This window comes from Lonchura striata, chromosome 4, assembly GCF_046129695.1.
Source record: "Lonchura striata isolate bLonStr1 chromosome 4, bLonStr1.mat, whole genome shotgun sequence".
Taxonomy (NCBI): Eukaryota; Metazoa; Chordata; class Aves; order Passeriformes; family Estrildidae; genus Lonchura; species Lonchura striata.
Window position 1 is genome coordinate 8332630 of NC_134606.1, and position 17415 is coordinate 8350044.

A 17415-nucleotide genomic window follows, 5' to 3' on the forward strand; every position below is an offset into this window, starting at 1 on the left:
GAGACTCCGCTCCCTTCAAACTTACCGTCTCCATCTGCCCGGGCAGCCCGCAGCTCCCGTTTCCCCCTTCCCTGGAGGAGGGCTTTTTGTTCGCTCCCCCCTCCTCCCCCCGCTACCTGGCCCTCGCTGCGGGGCCGCGGGTCCCCCGCCTGCCCCTCGTCCCCCCCCAGGCTGCCGCAGGATTTGTGCCGCTGCCTGGGCCTGACTCCTGGGTGGCGGAGGAGCGGAAAGGAGCGATGCCTAGCCGGAGTCCCGGCTGTTGCAGCTTCATCCTTTCCCCCCGACCGCCTCCTCCTCCTCGTCGGCGCTGCGGGAGGTCGGGGGCAGCATAAAGGGGTAAAGGAGAGGTGCCCACCCGTCCCACCTTCCTCCCGGGCAATGGGGGATCAATCAGTGCAAATCAGAAAGAAAACCGGAGCGGGGGGCACGACCGATGGGAAGGGAGAAAAAAACCCTCCCCAGGATTTAAACCGCCCCCTTAAGGGGTAGTGAGGCTGCAAATGTCCCCCCGTGGCGGTGGGGGGAGGTGGAGGCTGCTCCTGCCCCTTCCCGCCGGGTAGGACTGAGATTGTACGGCAGCAGGAGTGAATGTAACTCTGGAAATGTATGGAGGGGGAAGCCATGTTTGATTTATTCCTCCACTAAACACTGGTGTGATGATCCTTCTACTTACACCCTTCTGCAGTCCATCCTGGACCGGCATGGGAGGAGAGCCTTGTTAGGAAAATGGAAAGAAAACATTCCTGCGAAGGCGTGCGGGCTCATTGGCTCAATATTCATTAAGTATAAGGGGACAGGGCTCTTGTAACTTGAATTGATATTTGTGTGGTAAAAGAGCCTGGGGAACTTGTATTCCCAAGGCCATAGTTACAGCTCATCTGCTGTGGCTTTACCGCTCTGGGGGTGGAGAAGGGAATTTGCCATACTTCTTGAACGTATTTATACTTGCTTTTTGGTTTTGGCTTTTTTTAAATATGTCGGCTGAAAGGAGGAGTAAACACTAGTAGAAGTACAGAGACAGTAAACACCATATTTAAACACATTTCAGAGAAAAATGGGCTTCTTGCTAACAGACATAAGGCAAGTAAGAGGCTGGTACCAGTCATTGCCCGTGTATTTTATGTGCGTGAGTATTTTCATATTGGCATTTACATTAAAATTGGTTTGTAATGGTTGTTAAATTTAGGAGCTAGTGTACCCCACACTGAGTAAGCTAAATAGGTCTGCTTAAAAAAAAAGAAAAAGGAAGATATGTTTGGCTTTTAGCCTTTGCATACATTCAAGGAAGGTAAACACTGGGGTGGAAGTGAAGTTTGTAATAGATTTTGCCAAGAGTCCTTGCTAGTGACTTAAGCAGACATATATTTATATATATATATATATATATATACACACATATATATAAGGTTACTAACATTCCTTACACATGGAATGTGTGGCTTCAGCTGCAAGAATAAATTGGTTCTTCACCGAAATGTTGGTATGTTAGTTGAATATCTGCAAACTTATTGCTGAAGCTATTATTTGCTTGTTTGCTGTGGGAATTTCGCTTGGGAAATGCAGCGTATCAACGTTAATAAACTCCTCAGTTTCACAGTGTGGTGAATTTGACTGTGGATTATTTGACTGTTGGATGAAATAATTGAATTAAACCACTGTTTTGCAGGGCTACTCAGGGCTCAGTACTTAAAGTATATGCAATTTTTGGTTGCTTCAGTAACTATCTATATCCTGTATATTAAATCATACAGTGATTTTTGTCCAGTATGCAACCATCAGAAAATCTGACCCTTTTTTTTCTGTATGTAATAAAAAATGCTCTTAAATATTACTGGAGACAGTGTGAAGCTTATAGGACTGTCCACCCTCATGCATGCTTGGAAAAATCCAGATATTAAAAGTACAGTAAAACCTACTACTTTATCAACTATTATTTTAAAATGCCCAAAGAAACTGGGTCATTATACTTTAAGGGTCTAGATTTAAAGTAGTTTAGAAGATGGAAAATAAAAATAAAATACATTTTTTTTAGCTCAATATGAATCCAACAAATGGCTGGTAGGAATTAAAAAAAAAGTGTTTTATTGTCTGTAGAGCTATGTGCCTTTTCTGAAGCCAGTGGTAGTTTTGCAGGTGAGATTATTGCATGTAAATTACTGCCTGCATGCAATAGACTGGATATTACAGCAAAACCAACCCTGCTTGGGTTTAGACTGGAAGCAAAAATGACTGTTGATGGGTGGCTTTCTAATATTTGGGTGGTGCATGTACACATACATGTGAATTTGTGTCCAAAACACTGCACTAATAAAATAGCAAAGGAGTGGCAAGAAGAGATTCCTTTTCAGTGTCCTGTTGTTTGTGGCCCTTTCACCTCTCACTGTTGCACTGAGCCTGCTTTTTGTTCCACCAGTGTCAGTGCATTTCCCCAGCGAGGTCTTGTTTCTGCAGCCTGATAAATGTGTTTCCTTGTGGTCGATCCAAGCCTATTGACTGCATTGGGGCTCCATGTGCATAAATGTTCACCTGCTCTGCTCCAGATTCCTGTGTCAAGGATCTGGTGTGTGATGAGTAGAAGATGCAAAACAAGAATTCTCACAGTGATTTGGTTACTGCTGGTCATCCCTGCTTATATAACCACACACCATTTCTTAGGTTTTAAGCATAGAAGATGGTTTAATGCATGAAAATTATTTCCTGTACAGAGCAAGGTGAAGGGCCAGGCCTTTTCTAGGAAAAAAAAATTAAACCTCTCCTCAAGCGCAGTGTGCTGCACAGTGAGAAGCATCCATTAAGTGGAATTGCTGAAAACAACAGATTCCCTAACAGTCGGTAATCAGGCATGATAAAGAACTGCTTGGGTGGGACTAATAATAATGCTGTGGATGATGACTGCATGTTTTAGTGCTGTGTTTGTGGCTATACTATTTGAGCTCTTTCATTACTTTCCTGCTAAGAGAATTGAAATGGTCTTATGGCTGAGTAGATGTGATAGATCTGGTATAATTATCAAATCCGGCCTTGGGATGAAGAAAGAATGGAAATCACAGAATGGTGTAGGTAAGAAAGAACCTTAAAGATCATCTAGTTTCACCCCCCTGCCGTGGGCAGAGACACCTTTCACTAGGGCAGGTTGCTCAGAGCCCCATCTCAAGTGGATCAGTAAGTCCCATGTTTCTAGGGAACATCACTTCCCAGTTGCTGTAGCTTTGAGAAATGGCTTCACCTAGGATGTACTAGAATCTTGGTGGTAAATGAGAAGTGGAGATGGAACATGGCACCAGTATAAGTGCTCAGGTGGTGAAGTGAAGAGAGAAAATAATTTCTCATCAGAGCTTGACATGTGAGTCCAAATTTGCTTTGGTGCATAATTGCAGAGAACTTGGGAGAAGAGTGGGCTAGTAAGGACAGCCTTGTTGATGTGCCAGTAGTCACCCTGCTGGTTGTAAAATCACATAGTTTGAATGGGTCAGTCAGCTATTTTATACAGTTAATATAGTCACTTGGAAGGTTTTGATTCTGAGAACATTTCTGAAGGAAGAGAGAGGAACTTCTCTCTACTTTAGAGGAACCTAAATTTTCTGCCTTCATTGCACCTTGAAATTAGCTTCTCTATGACCTGCAGTCATTGGAGGTAGCTGTATAAATGTATTTGCCTTTTTCCTGTCACTGACAGAAATTATTAAAATGACACATCAGGTGCTTTTTTTTTTTATATTTTAGCCAAGTTTGTTAACATCTCTAATAGTTAATTTATATTTTCTAGCATCAGCAGGAAGAGAAGTTTTTGGAATCTGTAGAAGGAAAATGTAGACCATATTCCTTTCTGGTGCCCTTTTGATTGAATAGCAAGCTACAAAAATACTCAAAGTTCATGGTGAGCAGGAATATATACTACTGTATATTCATACCTTGTGATGATAAGTAGTGCATGATGGACTATGCATTAACCTTCCTGACAAGCAACTCTAAACTTTAGCACCAGGTAATCTGTTGACTCTCTGGTACATTCAACAAGCAACTTCTGTCCAAAGCATATAGTAGATTATAACATAAATGGAATTTTTAAAAATGCATGTTGTGTGCAATAAACAAATACCTGTGAATCATGGTTGAACTAAAAGCAAGATTTGTACTATCCTTGCTAATAAGAAAGGAAATTTCTTATTAAGAAATTATACCATTAAGAAATAATACCATTGCATGGAAGTTGTTCTTAGGGTACCATGGTGTGGAAAGCAGGTGTTTGAAAATGCATTTGAATGTTTCACAGCAATCAGATTGCACTTACTGAGTATGGAAGAGTGAAGTACTAACCTAATGTACTTCACAGTTTTCATATGTTGGGCAAAATGACTTTGCCCTGGGGCACCACTGATCTCGTATATGACTTATTGTGAAACTAGTGAAGTATATAAGAGACTTAAAGCATGTTTTAAATTGCAAGGATTGCTCAACAGGTGATGGCTCTGTTTCTAGTTTTGTTCCCATTCTTTTAGCTTGTCCTTTTTTCATCTTGGTGCAAGATAGGAATTTGATCTTCTTTTGAACTTTGGTATTCAGCTTCCCAGCACAAATTGGAGCTATTTGGGCTGAGGATACATAAGTGGCAAATGACTGGAAAACTGCAGTATGATGTGCTATTGAACTTGATTTTCATGGATGCTTTACCATTTTTCCTCTGCTGTCTGTGAAGGATACTGTGTCTCTTTGGAGAAGCACAAGGATGTCTTGTTTGTTGGCTGACAGAGAACACCATTTAACTGTCTTTGTGACATCTCTTTGGCATGTGGCTTATACAAAATATTAAAATACTAGCATCTCTTTAACACATCCATGCTAAAATACACATTTAAAATGCATTTTATATAGAATCATAGAGTATTCTGAGTTGGAAGGGACCCCCAAGGACCATTGAGTCCAGCACTGAGGTGAGTGGCCTGTACAGGGACTGATGTTAATAACCCCACGATGCTGGGATTATTAACACCGTGCTCCAACCAGCTGATCCAGACTCAGGGTATACAAATAATCTTCAAATGTATTTGGCCTTGAGGGCTAAGATCAGAATTCCATGTTTTCTTTGCCAAAGTCAAAGAACATAACAGGAATGAGTTCTGTTCTCTGAGTTCTGCCATGGTAAACAAGAGATACACAAAGGAGCAGATGAGATATTCTGTGACAAAAATATCTTTAAGAGAAAAGGAAGGCTGAGGTTAGGGAAGATCTCGTTAGAAATGTGATTTAAATGGAATTTGAAATATTTTGAAAAGCTACTGATTAAAGAATAAAAGAAACATTAGAAAGAATATGTAGTAATGCAGCCTTCTGTCATGGTGTTTGGGAACCATTTCACATATTTACTCATTCTCATAAGCAGAAGTGCAAATGTTCATGCTGTGGCATGGGTTAGTCTCCAGAGCTGAGGTTCCCAAGATCACATATCAGATAAATTAATTGTGCAACTTGCCAATCTTTTGGTGGGAGATTCCATTGGAGCAGAGATCCTGACTGCACTGGCATGAAACATCTGAACTGGGGAGTTAGTTATCTCTGCAATAAAGAATACCTAGATTCTAGTCTGATGATAAAGTCAGAGGGATTTAAGCCAAAGTATGAACCTTGTAGAACAATGTAGGGTAAAAGATGTGAATATGGATCATTTCCCTATATGAAGTGGTTGCCACCAACTTTCAAGGAAATACTTCAGAATGAAATTAATGTTGTGATTTTTCTGTGAGTGCAGAATGCAGGCTATCAAATGCTGCTTTGTAGTAGCACTCCTGAGCAAACTAGAAACAAATGCTGGGATTAAATGTGGAATGTGACTGAAATTCAGCAGCAAAAAAACAAGTTCCAGTCATAAAATGTGTAGCTGAAAGTGCATGTGCAGTATTTATTCATCAGGTGAAAGCCTGGCTCAAAATGGTAGTGATAGCTGAGCCTTCAGAAACTGCAAGTAAGGAGAACAACTACAATTTCTTAACACTAATTTCTACAGTCAGAACTCGATTTTCCCATGAGAAGTATGTACAACAGAATTTGTCCAACAAACTAAATTTGATAAGACAGTGAAGTAATGCACAAAGCTAGTACTGTGCTGAAAGGAAAGCAAAAAATTGCAGGAGATACCCACTGCAAACCTCTACACAGAAGTTTTGGAAAGTGGACAGGAAGGAATTGGTTTGTTAGACAGGGAAGTGTTATATCTTTCTGTCTTCAAGTGGAATGGATGAGGTACACTATATCTACAGAAACTTAAAGCTCAAATTCCAGACCTTTTACCTCTAACAGTTACATTAATAAATTGCTGAGAGATTTTTGATGTAGATGTAGCAAAAGAAATAAGAAAGGAATTAAGAACTCTGAGAATTATGGTAATGCATTTTGACAGGAGCATGGTAAAGCTCCAGCACAGAGAAATAGTTCAAGTAATGTCCAAACCAGAAAGGCCACTTCATAGGAAGTATTTGGATTTGTTTGAAGAGTGTCTAATGTTTGAAGTCTCAGGCCTTGCTTGAGTGTTCCTGGCATACATCTGCCAGTTCCCTCTGTGTGTTTTGCCCCAAGGTAATACATTGATAGAATTATTAATGTAGTTGCATGTAAATGGTTATGGTCTGTGTTAAGTAGATCAGAATTAGCACAGTATGGCCAGGATCACATTATAGTCAGTTATGTTCAGATGTGGGTATGTGCAGTTTTTAGTGAATGGTGCATAACTGTGAGTTAAACTCCAGCTGTAGAGTCAGGATTAATTACCTGTGACCTTCACCCTCCAAATCTTTTCCTAATGCTATGAGATGTGAAGCTGAATGTACTGGGTGAAAGAGATCAGCTATTTGTACACATTACCTGTCCACATCAGAGAGGTGCATTATGAGTGCAATGTGTTGCTGCTTCTGTAAACAGAAGATGTGGCCAAATGCTGCTCTAGGATTATTTTACCCTCTCTACAGCTGGGCCCTCGTAGTGTTGGCAAAGCCTCACATATCTCCAGTGTCACTGCCACTTCCTAGAATGATTCCAGTGCATCAAGTGTGCTTCTGGCATTTAAATGCACCCACTTGGATGAACAAGTTTTAATGCTGTGATAGACAGAGATAGCACACTTGTCAGGGTCTAAACAAAATGGTTGTAGCCTCTGGATTAGAGTTAGCTGCTGTCTGGTCAGATCTGGGAAACACTGATTTCTGTAGAGGTGTAGCAGATAACATCTTGTTAACATTGGCGTTTGATTCACTGCCTTTAATATTTTGTGGTGTTATCCCAGGTTTGATCTTCCCTTCCTTGAATTCCCTCAGAATTCGAATGATCAGAAATTTTCATGATTCTCTTGGTGAAGCTTCAGGCAATTGCAGTGCTGTCACAATTACATATGGGAGTAAGAGCAGAATCACTGGCCACAGTAAAGAGGAAGCAGATTATAGTGTGTTTATCTGCTGCAGTGAATATTATGTAAGCCAGAGGATCCAGATCCTGAAAGTGTGGTGCAAGGAGTAGAGGTGGGATGCTGACAAAATAAAGGCAGTGGGATGGGATTAAAAAAGGTATGGGAAATTAAAGTAATGTTAGACCAGGTGAAAAAGCAGTATAAATAAGGAACTCTGCACTGAAGTGCTGTGCTATTTGAGATTGATTGATTGTATTTGGTTCTTTGTTCCCAAGCTATGTAGATGCCAGATGCACAACTTTGGCCTACCTGAAAGATAGGAAAAGACATTATTTCATTAGTGAGCAAAGATATAAACTGAGCAAGTACTAAATTGTTGAGTCCTATTTTGCTAGAGAGGGACCATTCCCTTTGGAGCTCTCCAGGACACAGAAGAGTCTTCGGTTTGGGAGCTGCCTTTTTGTATTTATTAAATATTGCTGGTATATTCACTAGTTCCTACCATTTTAGGCACCAGTGTTCCTCCCTGCTTATGTGCAGAGGAGAAGCCTTTCTTTTCTGTTTGATCTGTGGTCCCACCACAGTGGTATGTGTAGTCTCTCTTCAGACAGAATTACAACATCTTAGAAGAATTTGATTTTACTCAAATATATCTCATTGCTTCACCCACCTCCAGCAGCATGAGTGGAACTGACAACATTAAATTTCTGCAGCAGTGGAAAAGAATATTTCTGTAATTTTATGTAAAGGAACTCATGCAGAGGAATCCCCTTAGAGGATCTTCTAGCCTTGTCCACAAAAAAGGGTTGGTTGCAAAAGCTTTTCCCAAGGAAGAACAAGAAAGCAAGTCCATCCATTTTGTAAGCTTGCTTTCTGCAGTAGAAAGTGACATTTAATGGGAAGAAATTTCTTTCTATTCTACAGCTGCTAATTGTACTTGATAAAAAGGCAGTAAATACTTGTTTTGGTTCATGAAAATAGCCTGTGACATTGAATTTAGAAATTTTATCCATCAGGGGAAAAAAAGCAAATCCAAAACAAATTTTAAAAGATGGATACTTTCTTTTTCCCCCTCAAAAAATTTGGTGACAAGTAGTATTAGGTAGTAAGTGCAATTGTAAGTACACTAACTTCTTTCACAGAGTTTTCAAAATGTACTTTTTCTTGTTATATCTACTGCAAGATTAATAAAGTCTTCAGGTGCTTTTACATTAAAAATAATCTCCTTTGGATAAACGGTTTTTTTTCAGAAATTTTCCTAAGACTCATAAATTTTTAGAACAGTTTGGTATATTTATTTTCAATTTTATCTCAGCTACTACAGTAGTACAGAAAACCTACTACTACTATAGGTTTTCTTCATGAGTGATGCTGCTTTTAAATTTTCTGGCTAGAACTGTTTGTGACAACTTTTGGCCAATCCTGCAGTGCAATTTTTAGTTGTGTTTTCTTCTAAAATAAAATTCTGTTTAGATCCTGTATTAATTTTTCATTGTTTTAATGCAGGGAAGAACAGTTAACAGTGTACTACACTACAGTAAATATTCATCTACTCCTATTTGATATTTTAGGAGTTTTATACAAGATAATATGAATAAGTATACTCAAGTTTTCAAATGTATTAGCAAAAAAGTTTTGTAACATGTTTAATCTCATTAAATATTTTCTCTGATTCTGATCTGAAAATACCAATAACCTTTTGTCTTAAAATTGATGAGACAATGGAGAACACTTCTCAGAAAGCAATCTTAATGCAAAAAAGCAGCAGCCATCTATTAGCTTATTAGTGCCAGCTGAAAGCCTGATTTGTAGGTAATAAAAATAGCTTTTGTGGATAAAGTTCTCTTACTGTGAATTTGTATTGAGGTGTGTCATTCTCCCCTTCTTTCTCCCACCTTCCTGTGCCTTCCCCAAGTAATTCACCAGAGTAAAAACGCTTGGATGAAACAAAAGTGATATTTAATAGAGATACTTGTTGATAATTACTTACTCAGTTCCCTCCCTTTGGCAGAATTGAAAGGAATGGAGTACTCCATTCTTTCTGACACACCAGAAAAGCATCTCTGAAATTACAGCAGATGTGGAAGAAATAGCTAATAAATATCACATAAAAGGTAGTGGCTTGGACAGTGGAGGAGGAATCTGACATGCACAGTAACTGTATTTGACTCATGACTCCTGTCAGATGATGAAGTTTCAAGTAATTAATGCATGATTTAAAATGTCTGCAAGATAGTTTGCCTTATATAGAACCTGTTATTTTAGTATGAAAATGTGTACAAAGCCATTGCAAGGATTGTCTAGTTGACATTGTTTAAATTAAAAATTCTAGAGACCGTCATCTGATAAAAAATCTTCTCTTCCATACTGAAAGCTATTTGTTCACAAGACAAAATACCATGTTTATTCAGCAGACTCCTGGTTATAATTTTTTTCCCCTTTGTTAGTGAAAATGGTACTTGTTGGGTCACCAGACATTCAGTATGGGACGATACTGGCTTAAGCTCATTAGCTGCTACTAGCGTGAGATGCTTTTGTCCCCTTCTTTTCCCTGCCCTCCCCCTACTTTCCTTTTCAATAGATACAGAGTCATCTAGAAAAAGATAGGGGATTGCTTTTGCTTCTGTGTGATGCTGTGGTCCAGCATGAATGCACTTGATTTTAGCTACCAAATCTAATTGTATGCTCAGCTGCTTCAGGACCTTATTCTTACAACCTGAATCAACCAGATCTTGTCTGTGATCTATCTTATTTCATTCTTTCATGTCTTCTAGATCTCCTTGCATTAATTCTAAACTCACAGCAGCACTGCTTGGTTGGTGGTTATTTTCTCCTTGCCCCTTCTTTTCTGCTCTGTGTCCTCCTCTCACAAAGGGCCTGGTCCTTTTTCTTCTTTTTCTTATAGTGTTACTGTGAAGTTATGTATAGTTAAGGTGGTGCAAAATGTACCTGGCTTCAATTTTGATCTTTCCTGAAACCCTTTTTGGTACTCCCATGTGTAGATTTTTCTAACTTCTTTATTTTACCCAGACCCCACAATGTAGCTTATTTTTTGCAAGGAGGACTGAGATGTGTATCACTGATACCCATCCCACTGGTTGTCCTAGAGATGGTGACTAACCTGCAAATTGCTGTCTACATGTCTCATCTCCCCATGGGATTATATTTTCTGTTCAGTAATCACATCTGTTATCTTAGCCTATTATTCTGCCTCTTACTTTAAGCCTCTACTTATTTGGTTCCATTAAATCTTTGTACAAACATGGTCTATTTTCCATGTTTTATAATCTGTATCTCCTTGTTCTGATACCTTACAGTTTCAAATTACTGCCTTTGTCTTCATTTCCCCATTTACGATTGTTGTGGGAACATTAACTTCCTTTTACCAGTATTACTCCTGGATTTGTTGTCTCTAGGCTCCAGTGATTTGAGGAGCCTTTTTCAGTACTTTCAGCTGTTTTTAGTGACCTGTATTAGTGAGAATCATTAACTGAACCTTCACTCACTGAAGTTCTTGAAATCTGTATTTTCAGATGGATCGGGCAAATCAAGGTAGCTGCTAAAAGGTTCAGGGTCTTTAATTTATTGTTCTTTTTGTTTTGAGGTGGTTTTTTTTGTTTGGTTGGTTTGGTTTGGCTTTTTTGTTGGTTGGCTTGGTTTGGTTTTGTTTTTTGTGATATGGAGCGCATACTATTAGTTGTATTAGCTAGAAAGAGAATAGCACATTTTTTTTTTTAGCTGTAGCTTTTAACTTGGTTATCTATGAGTCATTGTTCAGATGAAGCTTTGAGAAGTTTGATCTGTAAGAGGTTGGAATAGATGATCTGAGGAAATCCCTTCCAGCTTAAGTTATTCTGTGGCTATGGCGACTTTTATGTTTTGACGTTCTTAAGATACCCATCCTAATTCATCAGTGTCCTGAAATTGAGTGCACCAGTAACACAGACTAACTGATTATCTACTGCTTTTTGGAGGTGTGCCTCCAGCTTGATGGCTTTGTACCTTCCAGACGTATGCGACGAGAGTAAGAGTTGTAATTCAGCAGCACAGAACGCGGCGGATGAGGAAATGCAGAGATCCTCGCCCTGCGCCGCGCAGGTCGCGGAGCCGGCCCAGAACCGCGCCTGGGCCGGGGCGGCCGCGCCGAGCCCGGCGCCCGCTGGAGGGCGCTGCGGCCGCGCGGGCCGCTCTGCCCAGCGGGACCCGGGAGCCTCCGTGCCCGAATCCAGCTCTGCTTCTTTGCTCCGTGCGCAGTCCCTGCTAGGAGCTGCGCACTCAGCAGCAGCGCGCTGTTTTGGTTGCTCTGTTCTTGGTTTTGGCGGTTTTTCTAAGGAATTTTGCACTAAGTAACTGTGTGAAATGCTTCCCAGCAGGTTTGCCTTTTGCCCAGGGATTTATAGAATTTGTTACTAGTTGTTGCTTAAGAGAAATATGATTTCAGTTAAATCTGCTGAATCACAGCTTAAAACACTCTCATGTTATTAATTGGGTTGAGAGTTTGTCTCATGTCCATGTTTTCAGAGAAGGTATTGTGAAAGGTTCTCTTTAGGTTTAGTCATTTATTCTGTTCTTGTTGAGTTTTGAGTTTCCTTTTATCTCTGATTCCTCTTAAGAAGAGTTAATATAGTTGGCTGCTTTCTACTAATTTTATCAGAGACTTTATTAGTCATTCAGACTTCATCTGGCTAAAGAAAAATTAGAAATTTTATTCTTGCAGATTCACTTGGAGTTCAGGTACATTTGCTGTCCCTGCCTTGTTTAATGCCAGATTTTCAGCCTGGAGTGAAAAAGGTTTTCATCTCTCAAATGAGTTTATACAGCTTGTGTAGAAGGATACCGTTTTATCTTGTAGATATTTTAGAGCAGGCTGTTGGGGAGATGGGAGCATTTGCTAAGGAGTGATGGAGTTATGATTTGTAATTTTTTTTCCTGCATCTTTGTAAATGAAAAGGTTTCATGTTCGTCAGCTGCTTTGAATTCAAGCTTGACATCCTTAAGAAGCTTTGCCAGGCTACAGCAGTGCTCAGTTATGAACGTGTTTACGTTGCCACTCCTGATATTGAGCTATCAAAAATGCAAGTTGGAGGAATATGCCAGGTGTAAGCATTGTAACCGTGTGCTTTAATAAACAAAGTGGGATTCAGAAATTATTTCTACCATAGCAACTGATAATTCAATAGTTATTCATCATGGTTTTTACTGCACTTTTTTGGAAGCACATGAGACTAGATTTGATGAAATTTTGATTCGATGTGTTAGTCCTTGGACTTAATCATATATGAAATTGGTTACCTTGAGCATGGATATGATGATTATTGTGCTGAGCTTTCATAATATTTATGATAGTGTATTTTTCTATATCATGTATATACCGGACCTGGTAATATGAAGAATATATGCATGTGAATTGTAAAAATTGAAACCATCATATTGCCTGGTCTAGGAGCACAAAGGAATCATTCTGCCAGATTGATTTGTTTGCTACAGTGATATGATGCTGAAATAGGCAGGGTTAGTTTTTAGAATCCTTGGAGAAGCTGTTAAAGGCAGAAAATAGTGCAGTTTTAGCTTGTTGCATATTTGCAAATTTCTGTATGAAAAGTGGGTGTAAGAGGATATTGTTGCCATGAAAAATCTAAAATTCCAGGAGTTGCTTTGATTATTTAAATTTGTCCAGTATGGTCACTGGCCTGGAGCATTAGCTGTTTCCCAGTGGGCTGGTGGCTGACCCAAAAGACTCACTCTTTAGTCATTCTTACAGCCAGAATGCTTTGGGAAATGTGTGGAGACTGTCTGAGCTGTAGTGTTTCTGCAGGGGGTGTGTTCTGATGGATGACTGGAGGTCTGTTTGTAGAGTGAGGAGGGGAAGTTTGTGATGCTGCTGTCCTTAGTGTAGGTGCTATAGGAACACAGCTGTGGGGTTTCTGTGCTGGCACAGCCTCTTGGAGAGAAACTCATCTGGTTTATGTTGTTACTAATGGTATTATCTTAGGTCTAATCTCTTACTTGTTTTATATAGTGCAATACCTTTGTGTAATTATTGTAGGCAACACTCATGCTATAGATGGTTAACAAATGGTTAAAAAGAAAGCTGTGATTTTGCTTTCCACTTTCGCTTTAATAAAATTGATGATTCATAGATCTGTTTTTCTCGAATTTTTTTTGTAATGCATATTAACAGATACTGAGGCATTTTGCCTCTGAAGATTGTAAACAAAGCTTTTTTTAGTAAAACTAATGAAGTACATTGAGTTTTACATTAGTGCTGATGTCTATCTGAATACTTAATAGCTTTTGACATTTCTTATTAAAAATATTTTTTGTCTTAATATAGCAGTGTAAGACTGGAAACATCTGGGCTGAATGGACTTTAGCATCAAAAGAAGTTCTCAACTGTTAACTCAAAAAATTAACTGCATCAAAATGAAGCAGGTACCAGAGATCCTTGGAAATACCAATGGGAAACCTCAGAATTGTGAAGTGAATCGTGAATGTTCTGTCTACTTGGGCAAAGCACAACTTTCTGCCACTCTACAGGAAGGTGTCATGCAAAAATATAATGGCCACGAGACTCTTCCATTTATTCCAGCTGATAAATTGAAAGATCTGACCTCTCGGGTGTTTAATGGCGAGTCCGGGGCCCAAGATGCCAAGCTGCGCTTTGAACCTCAGGAAATAAAGGGAGTTGGAACACCCCCCAACACTACTCCTATCAAGAATGGCTCTCCAGAAATAAAGCTGAAAATCACTAAAACCTACATGAATGGGAAACCTCTATTTGAATCCTCCATTTGTGGAGACAATGGTGCAGATGTGTCTCAGTCGGAGGAAAATGAACAAAAGCCAGTAAACAAGGAGAGGAGAAGCAGAAAAAGAAGCATAAAATATGACTCCTTACTTGAGCAGGGTCTTGTTGAAACAGCGTTAGTATCAAAGACTTCAAGCACCACTGAAAAGAAGGTAGTACCTTTTAAATGTTTTCTGTGTTTTGTGAAATTGGTTAATCATACAGTAATTTCAGTGTTTGCTCATCTTCAGGCGTTTAGTAGGTGCCCTCACAAACAGGAGTAATTTTCTATGCCTCTCTTTGTCTCAACAAAGGACAGATGCACTCTAGTTCTGGTACCTGTTTCTTCCCCAGGATAGGAATACCCCATAAATTCAGCTTCCATATCAGTAAATTAAGTCTCCAGAGCAAATCAGGGCATGTGGAAGTGCAGGATGCATGAAACAGAAACTTCCTCTAGACATGTAGCCTAGACCAAGTCAGGATGTGCATCCGAGCAAGGGAGCTCAGGACACCTCTACATTTAGAGATTGTCTTTAACTCCTGGAGAATGAGGTATTTTGGCTTCTTAATGAGCAGATGTTTCAGAAAAAAAAAAACCAAAACCCTACCTTTTTTTTCTATTTCTGGTTCTGAACTAAAACAAAAATGTACTCAGCAGTCAGTTGGCTGATCAGCCAGCCTCTTTGCCATCAGATTTTGGTGATTGGAATGTAGTCCCTATGCCTATTTGTCATCTGAAAAGAGCTGTTTTTGCTTGCTATAATCCAGTGACTTGTTTTAATTTAAAATATCTTGGTCTTGTATTTGGTGTCATTAATTTTGTGGTCAAGCTCTTTGGTTTTTTACTTCTTTTAAACATTGACATAAATGTTAATTTTTTTTTTTTTAATTTGCCTTACCAAGCTGTAAATAAGAATGCTGCTGGGAGCCCTTTCCCCCCTTTATTTAGCTTTTGTTGCTAGACTCCATTTAAAGGAATGTGGTTTGCAATAACTTTATCTCAGAGGAAAAACCCTACATAGCAGGCATACTTCTATGTATATTAAGTTTCTCAGTGAATAATTCAGAATGGTGTTGTATAACAATGGTGAATGTTGATGAATGCTTTGGATTGTTAAAAGGTCCTGGTTTTGCACACCTTAAACACGGAACGTATGTTACGGTTTTCTGTCAGCTGCAATTAATCATGGAATCGTGGGCTGAAAAATACCTCCGAGACCATCCAGTCCTACCATTAACACAGCCCTGTTGATTGTTACTTTCTTTCAAGGTTGCAGGTACAGAGAAGAAACACAGCGTCTGTATTGCTGATTTTATTTACAGTTCTTTTCAATAGAACTAATAAATGAGTACACAGAACTGTGTAAATGTGTTTCTGGGTATCAGAAATATTTATCATTTGTTTATGGTTTGAATGTATAATTTATCCTAAAATTATCAATACTCAGGTGTCAGGAATGTTGTTCAAGAGTTTGTTTTCCTTAATTTAGTTAAGGAGAATGTTTTAATGCTAACTGGTTCAGGCTTTTCTGAATCATTACTCAGAGGTAAAAGGTATGGCCAGCGTCAATATTTCGAGTAATTCTTTGTCCAGCTCATTGTTAATAAGGACAAATTGGACTAAAAGGTGGCATGTTTAATAGCATTGACAACTGGAGCATATTTGTGTGAGTTTGTTAGTTTGTTTTTTTTTGTTGGTTTTTTTGTTGGTTTTTTTCAGAAAGAGGAGGTGATATTTAATGTGTCCACCAATGCATTTGTTCTGAAGCCTTTTACACTGGTTGTCCATTGACAGTGGCCTTTAATTTTTCCTACTGCGCAGTTAATTTAAAATGAAAAGAAAGGTTTGTCTGGCTTCTTTGAGTTGTCTTTTGGGCAGAAATGATCAAGAGAAAACCACATCAACACTGTTTCCCAGAGTGGTTGGGGCTCAGTGGCTGCTGAGTGATAGGGTTATTTTCTCCTGTGCCAAACCCCTGAGTTACCAAACCACCTGCTTGATCTCAGACCTTGCAGTATTGCAGCCCTGTTCTTTTCAGAGGGTTTGAAACAGAGAGTCACATTTCTGCCTTCTTTTTTTCCTAGCATGGTGCACTGTAAAGCACAAAGGTCAAAAGGAGAAGCATTTAAAGGTTGCAAGATGTTATAAAATAACTCCTTGATTGTAAAAAACCCGGGGCTTTTCTTTCTCGCATAGGAAGGGTTTTGCAACTGTGCAGGTTTAAAATAAGGAAAAACAAATACGAGGGAGCATGTGAAGGAGATTTTTCAAATGTTTGTCCACATGTACTTGTCAGGCTTGTGACATACATGTGTTTTCTGTGATAATAACTGTAATGTCTTAGTATCAGTGTTCTTTGGTTTCAGGCTCTAGCTGTTACTCCATGGCCAGCATCCAAAGCCTTACTGTTAGCGCATCATACTGTGGTTTCATGTAGCTGATTGTGGCTGCAAAGTGGAAGTTGGGTAGATATCCTTTGAGTAAAAGCTGATTAATTTTGCTCTCAGGTACCTGTTTATTGTAGGTTACAAGTTAATGCAGAACCTGTTTGGTTTTATTTTTCAGCTGGTTTCTCTCTCAATTTCATGTTGTCCAGCCTATTACCCTTTTGATTTAGCAAAAATCACCATGTTTCAAATGCTGCCTTTTGTGTAGGGTAATTATATCTCTCTCTGGTGGACACAGCAGATTACTATTGCACTGAGGTGAGAGGCATATCATGTAACAAATGTTCCAGTGCTCTGCTGTTGGTGTTCTTCTCATTTGGGCATTTTTTGTTAACAGAAGTGAAAGCTATTTAAAACACTGTCTGCGAGTCAGTTTTCAGCTGGGGATAAATGCGATCTGCCCAGCTCTGACGTGAGTTAGATTTCTGTTGATAACCACCCGCTTTTCCAGGCCTCTGAGGAACAGCTGTAATGCTTTCATTTTCCCAAGGTGAAGGAGATGAAGTGGGAAAACCTGTGCCTCTTCCCTCCTCCCCTCCCTCTTTTCACCCTTCTTCCCTCCACCCCAGTATCTCTCCCCCTGAGGAGTTTACTTTAAAATCCAGGCCTCTGGTGATAAGGCTTGGTTTCACAGCTTTAAAGCCAAGGCAGTGCACCCCTGGCTGTTCTATGTTATGGGTGGTGGGTATCCCATGTTAGAGGTTCGAATCAGTGCCAGAATTCTGGGCTCCTGTAGCTGCTCATGTGCCAGGGTGCCCTGGGACTGGGATTTGTTCTGACTGCT

General features: G+C 39.5%; 1 protein-coding gene across 9 annotated transcripts in view; it reads left to right on the plus strand.

The window, feature by feature from the left end:
* Positions 1-17415, plus strand: part of NSD2 (nuclear receptor binding SET domain protein 2) — a 95857-nt gene that overhangs the window by 24729 nt on the left and 53713 nt on the right. For 7 of the 9 annotated variants that reach the window (XR_013339867.1, XM_077782714.1, XM_021535661.2 and 4 more), the window contains one exon: positions 13728-14353. Coding sequence is in view for 8 of the 9 variants with exons in the window: in XM_077782714.1 (XP_077638840.1) it covers positions 13757-14353 (597 nt within the window). In the remaining variant the exon portion in view is untranslated. The remainder of the gene's footprint in view (positions 1-13727; positions 14354-17415) is intronic. The other 2 variants (XM_077782715.1, XM_021535663.2) reach the window with 1 other exon arrangement.